Source organism: Crocuta crocuta, unplaced genomic scaffold (genome assembly GCF_008692635.1).
Source record: "Crocuta crocuta isolate KB4526 unplaced genomic scaffold, BGI_CrCroc_1.0 scaffold119, whole genome shotgun sequence".
In the NCBI taxonomy this organism is placed as follows: Eukaryota; Metazoa; Chordata; class Mammalia; order Carnivora; family Hyaenidae; genus Crocuta; species Crocuta crocuta.
In genome coordinates this window covers 1,180,907-1,187,449 of record NW_027551562.1, presented here as the reverse complement: position 1 = coordinate 1,187,449, position 6,543 = coordinate 1,180,907, and the positions used below count along the sequence as shown (strand labels likewise).

Below are 6,543 nucleotides of genomic sequence, written 5' to 3'. Positions count from 1 at the left end.
TCTCTGACCCTCCCCTGCTCACGCTGTCTCTCTCTCTCTCTCCTAGAAATAAATAAAATATTAAAAAAATAAAATAAAATAAAAAGATTCCAAATACATGTTGAAGGTATAGCCAAAATGTGTTGATCCACAGGGGAACATTTGGGATTTCTTCTTTGAACTCATAAAATAGGCGTTTCTTTCAAAGATACATCAAAAACGATCTACTCCTTATTTTTTTTTAATTTTTAATGTTTTATTTATTTCTGAGAGAGAGAGAAAGGCAGCATGAGCAGGGGAGGGTCAGAGAGAGAGGGAGATACAGAACGTGAAGCAGGCTCCAGTCTCTGAGCTGTCAGCACAGAGCCCGACAGGGGGCTCGAAACCACGAACCGTGAGATCATGACCTGAGCTGAAGTTGGACGCTTAACTGACTGAGCCACCCAGGCACCCTGCAATCTACTCCTTAAAGAGTATCTGGTCTCACCCATCCCGGCGCCTGGCACCCAGCAGGTGCTCAGTAAACGCATTAGACTGCCGAAATGCGTGATTCGCAGAGTGAAAGGTAGCTTCCTTGAGGAGAGGTAGTCTTCAGTGTGAGCCGGGAGCCTGTTTCCAGAAACCCCTATCTTCTAGAAGGATAAACAGCAAGACTAACATGGTGCCTGATCTATTTCAGCTGCTAGGCGAAGACCGCTTTCAGGACATTGAAAAGATCAAGACCATCGGCAGCACTTACATGGCTGTGTCAGGGCTGTCACCTGAAAAACAGGTAAAGGAACACCCTGCATTGAGCTGCACCCTATGGCAAGAGCCTCACTCTTGTCGTGTCACTGAAGAGAGAGAGGCCATCGTCACCAGGCTGTGCTTGGGGACTGGTAGGGAGGAAATCTGATGACCTGGGTATTCTCGTTGTGTGATGTCCATTTGCTTCCGAGGGAATTGGGATCTACTGGATGAAATGATGCCTTTTTATGATCCAGAAACCTCTAGGCTCCATTCTGAAGCCCATTGTTTGCTTGATGGACAAAATACCCTGGCCAAGAAATACCCTGGCCAAGAAATACCCTGGCCAAGAAATACCCTGATTATAATTTAGCTGTGAGTGTCACCAATGCCTGATACCAGCCTGTTTTCTGGTTCTCACTTGTATAAGTAGCATGTAAGAACGATAATAGCCCCTGCTCCTTTGAAGGCCATGTGCCAGGTGCCAGTGTGAAGTGAGAATGCCAGCCTCTAGCTTCCAGCGTTGGTGGACGAAACAGAGTCATGCCCCCCACATGAAAGCCTTACGCACAGTAGGCCCTCAATAAACGCTACATGCGTGTGAGTCTAAGTTCCTGGAAAGAAGGAATCCTCATTCCTTCTTATCCTTCCTTTGCTTACTTTCCAGCTAAAAACCTAGAAACATTCCATTAGTAACTATCTGGGAAGAAATCCATACTGGTAATTGGTTAGCCTTGCATGGAACTAGATAGCAGGTGGGCCAAATCTGACCCACCATCTGTTTCTGTAATTAAAACTTTATTGGAACACAACCACACCCATATATATGTGTGTGTGTGTGTGTGTGTGTATGTGTGTGTACTTATTGTATTTATGAATATTTTCTGTTTGGCTCCTTTCAAGCTAAAATGGCAGTTATGAGTAGCCGTGATGAAGCCTAAAATATTTACTATCTGGCCCATCACTGAAACTCTTTGCTCTGGGAAGGCACAAAGTTTTTTCAATACACAATCTCATTCAATCCCTGGGAGGCAGGCGAGGCAAGGGTACTGATACCCATTTTATGATGGGTAGACTGAGGTTCAGAGAAGCACAGAGGCTTACTCTACACTTCCCTCAGGGTCCGAGAGCAAATGTCTAAGCAAATGTGAAACATCCCTTTTACAGTGTGAGCACTTGAAAGAAAGTACACGTTTCCTAGATGGAAACACAACGCATGCAAACATATACAGACACACATGCACACACACTAACATACACACCAGTGAGCACACTCAGGAGTTCATGTGCGTCAACCTGAACACACAAGCATCGATGTGGGGAGAGGAATATGATAACCCCGCAGATTACACTGAGTTAAGCAAACCTGCCATCCCGCCTTCCGGGGACACTGCGGACAGAAGGGTTCAGGGGCTCCCGCACGTGGCCATCTCCATCCCCGGGATGCGCAGGTGGGTCAGGACGCAGTCACCCTGCTGCGGAAAGGTGCGCGTGTGCCACAGTGACTGAACTGTCCTTTTCCCCTGTGCCCCAGCAATGTGAAGACAAGTGGGGACATCTGTGTGCCCTGGCCGACTTCTCCCTCGCCCTGACCGAAAGCATACAGGAGATCAATAAGCATTCCTTCAACAATTTCGAGCTCCGGATTGGTGAGTAGTAGCCGGAGGCCTGGCGAGTGCAGCCCCCCCACCCCCAACCCCGGGAAGAGCTGCCTGGCCTTGCTCCATCAGACCCCTCCCCCGCCCCATGCCTGCTGCCACAGCAAGCTCAGTGTGACCTTGCCAGGGACGGGGACAGCGTCAGCTCAGGCCTGTCTAGTCTTCCTCTTGCTCTGGGTTCAGGAAGCCAGGGAAGGCCACTGGCCTGAGCATAGAAATACACACCAGGCCCTACACCGTAGCTACCTTTCCTCCAGCTTACTCGTCCAGAGCTCCCTCCCTGCTGAGGGCGGGAGCTGAGTAATCGCTCGGTCACTCCATCCCGTGTCTTTGGCCAGTGTGTTGCTCTCTGGTTCTCCCGGATAATGCCTGAAAGCAAAAGCAGGATTGCGCTCACTCCTAAAGACGTCAGATTTGGTGAGGCGCAGGGACCGCAGAGAGCCTCACAGCCCCTCTCCTCACTTGGCCGCACAGCGCACCCTTCCTTGAGCTTAGAGACCCCCTCGCAGCAGAGCAGTGTAACAGAAACCACGGCCGGGTGAATAATGACACTTTACACTTTGTACAACTCGCCGATTCCTTCACATCTCTGCTGATTCTCAAAGGCCCCACATAGCACGGTCTGACGTCCTCTGCTCTGGTCCCCATTCTCAGGTCATAGTGGGTAAGCTCTGGCCCAGAGAAGGAGAGTGATGGCTTATGGTCACACCGCCAAGCAGACACTTTGGGGGCAGCCACAGGACTTCCAACAGACCAGAGACTCTCTGGCCACCAGGCCGTGGGCTCACACGGCCTTTGCTGCAGTCTTCGCATGCTACATGTCCTCTGGCCGTCACGCCGTTTTACTTACTTGGTTCTCCCTTATCAGCTTTCAAGAAAAAAAGAGTCAAGGGGCACCTGGGTGGCTCAGTCAGTTGAGCGTCTGACTTGGGCTCAGGCCATGATCTCATGGTTCATGAGTTCGAGCCCCGTGTCGGGCTCTGTGCTGACAGCTCAGAGCCTGGAGCCTGCTTCAGATTTTGTGTCTCCCTGTCTCTCTGCCCCTTCCCCTGTTCATGCACTGTCTCTCTCTCCTCTCTCTCTCTCTCAAAAAACAAAATGAACATTTAAAAAAATTTAAAAAAAGAAAACAGAGTCAAGACATACCAGTGTCTGACTTGTCAGATCTAACAGATGCCATGTGCCTTTGTTCATCAGAATTTAAAAAAAAAAAAAAAAAGCTCTATTTTATGTTTTGATGGGATGTCCAGGGCTCCTTCCCACATCTTCCACTGACCCAATGCGTCCTTTCCAAAATCATTGACCACACCACTGAACCAGGACTAAAAACCAGAACTTCAACCCTGAACAAAGGCAGGAGATGTGGCTGGGGTCACGGCCGACCCTGGGTGTGAAATCTCACCGTGCTGGCATAGTTCAGAGGTTAGAAGATTATTTTCCCCACTTCAATGGGCACCTCTGTTTGTGTTCCGGGCCAGCGGCGGCCAGCTCTATGAAGTTGGGCAAGCCATTCAAACCCTCTGAATGTCCGTTTCCTCGTGTGCAAGCTGGGTGTGAGGTCATCACCCCCACACCCGCTGCTGCGCGGTAGTAATGTGGGCCAGACGCGGTAATGCCTGTGAGGGGCTCTGCAAGGCATAGGGAGAGCCCCATCATTGTGATGCCCATGCATTCTGCAACGTCTGCTTCTCTGATTTCACGGTTGCTTCTGTCTTATTTTGTGTGGGTGGGGAGGGGCTGTTCTTCCCTCCGCCTAGAATGATCTAACCCAGACATCTGCATGGCTTGTCCCACCACTTTCTTCAGATGTCGGCTCAGAAAGGCCCTTTCCCCTAACCACCTTCCTCCAAAATGCCCCTCCCACCTCTCTCCTATAACCTGACTGGGTTTCTAGCCTCTGTTATTCATTGATATTATATTACTTGTTTCGTTGTTTCTATCTCTCTAGTAGAGGGTAAGCTCCAGGAGAGCTGGGGCTCTGTCTCTTTTCTTTCCCACCCATTTCCCCAATGCCTGGCACAGTGCTGGTACCCAGCAGGTGTCTGGTCAATTTAATAGAATACGTGAGAAAGTCTAAGTCTCATAGAAGGAGACCCATATGCCCACCCACATGTTTAGCGAAATGCTCCGTTCCTGGAAGAGAAGTCTATGTCTCAGAAAGGAGGAGGCAGCAAAAATGTCTTAAAAGGCATTTAGCAAATCAGCTGTGGGGGTTGGACAGAAATGATTGTCCAAGCAGAGAGAAAGGCAGGGACAAAGGCACAGAGGCGGGCGATGGCCAGCAAGTTAGGGGGACTCTAGCGGCTCAGTGTGGGCGCAAAGGAGAAGGAGAGGGTGGCGGTGAAGGAGGCTGACAAAGCAGGAAGAACAGGTTCAAGAAGCCCTTGGTTCCCATCCCAAGGGACCTGGGCTTCATCCTGTAGGCAAAAGGGGCCGCAGCAGCTGCCGGAGTGATTGGAACTCGGCCAGGTGCGCACCAGCCACAGCCTTCCTGTTGCGACGGCAGGTGCGGAGGCTGGTCTGCTGGAGGACAAGAGAGGAGGCAGGGAGGCCCTTGGGGAGGCTGGTGCCACGGACCAAGGGAATGACGCTCGGGCCCTGGACTAAAACAGAAAACGAAAGGTCTACCCAGGCTCTCAGAGCACTGCAACGGCAGCGGCTGGAGGAGACCCCAGCGTCCTGACTCCTGGCGCAGTGCTCTGTCCATCCCACGGGCTAAGTCAGAGTCCTTGTGTAAATTGTCCTAATTTCCTCTCGAGCTCTCCCTGGTAGGCAGGCACCATGCCAAGGCCTTCCTTCCGTTATCTCGTTTCATCTTTATTCTACTCTGCAGATGGGAAAAGTGCGGTCCATGTGGGCTAAGTACTGACCCAGGCCACTCATCCAGTGAGTGACCGAGGGGGGATCTGGGCCCGCAGCTTATCTGCAGCGGCCACACCCTCCCGGGTCACCGACCCCAGCAGGGGTGCAGCCGCCTCAGTGATGTCCCTCTTCTCTCATCTCTTGCTCCTTTGGTCACTCGCAGGCATCAGCCATGGCTCCGTGGTGGCTGGCGTCATCGGCGCGAAGAAGCCCCAGTATGACATTTGGGGCAAGACCGTGAACCTGGCAAGTCGGATGGACAGCACAGGGGTCAGCGGCAGGGTCCAGGTCCCCGAGGAGACCTATCTCATCCTGAAGGACCAGGGCTTTGCCTTCGACTACCGAGGGGAGATCTATGTGAAGGGCATCAGTGAGCAGGAGGGAAAAATCAAAACGTACTTTCTCCTGGGAAGAGTCCAACCCAACCCATTCATCCTGCCCCCGAGAAGACTGCCCGGGCAATACTCGTTGGCCGCTGTCGTCCTGGGCCTTGTGCAGTCCCTCAACAGGCAGAGGCAGAAGCAGTTGCTCAATGAGAACAACAACACGGGGATCATCAAGGGCCATTACAACCGGCGGACTTTGCTGACACCCAGCGGGCCCGAGCCTGGAGCCCAGGCTGAGGGCAGCGACAAGTCCGATTTGCCATGAGAGCGTTTTCTTTGTGTTTCCTTTTTTGTATTTCTTTTATATATAAAATAAATATACTAATAAAAAGGTTTAATTTTTTTTAGAACAAGGATGGTTTCATTGGTCTTGAGTACACTAGATTGAAGACAGGATTTGAGCTTCTCCTCAAATCACAGACATTTATTGATCATCTCATGTACAAGGCTCTCTTGGAAGCACAGATAAATGAGACCCAGTCCCTGACCTTGAAAGGCTCACAACTGAGTACGAAAGAGGGACGTGTAAACACATACTCAACACAACTGCCATTTATTATTTTTTAATGTTTTATTTATTTTAGAGAGGGAGAGAGAGCATAAGTGGGAGAGGGGCATAAAGAGACAGGGACAGAGGATCCAAAGCAGGCTCTGCATGGACAGGCTGAGAGCAGCAAGCCCAACGTGGGCCTCAAACCCACAAACCACGAGATCATGACCTGAGCCGAAGTTGGACGTTCAACCAACTGAGCCGCCCAGGTGTCCCTATTGAGCTCTTGTCATAGGCAGGACCCAGTGCCAAACTCTTTATGTAATGACCTCGCGTAACCCTCACAGTACCTTGTACATTCATTCAGCCAGCATGTGTTGAACACCTCCAACGTGTCTGTGCTTTCCTAAGCTCCAGAGGAATCCTGGCAAAAGTCTTGCCC

At 51.0% G+C, this 6,543-nt stretch overlaps 1 protein-coding gene across 1 annotated transcript in view; it reads left to right on the top strand.

The window, feature by feature from the left end:
• ADCY8 (adenylate cyclase 8) overlaps positions 1-5,949 on the top strand; it is a 222,033-nt gene extending 216,084 nt beyond the window's left edge. Inside the window, exons 18-20 of the mRNA XM_077750010.1 lie at positions 659-751; positions 2,240-2,354; positions 5,389-5,949. Of these exons, the coding sequence (XP_077606136.1) occupies positions 659-751; positions 2,240-2,354; positions 5,389-5,876 (696 nt within the window). The 3' untranslated portion in view covers positions 5,877-5,949. The remainder of the gene's footprint in view (positions 1-658; positions 752-2,239; positions 2,355-5,388) is intronic.
• Positions 5,950-6,543: the final 594 nt, after the last annotated feature.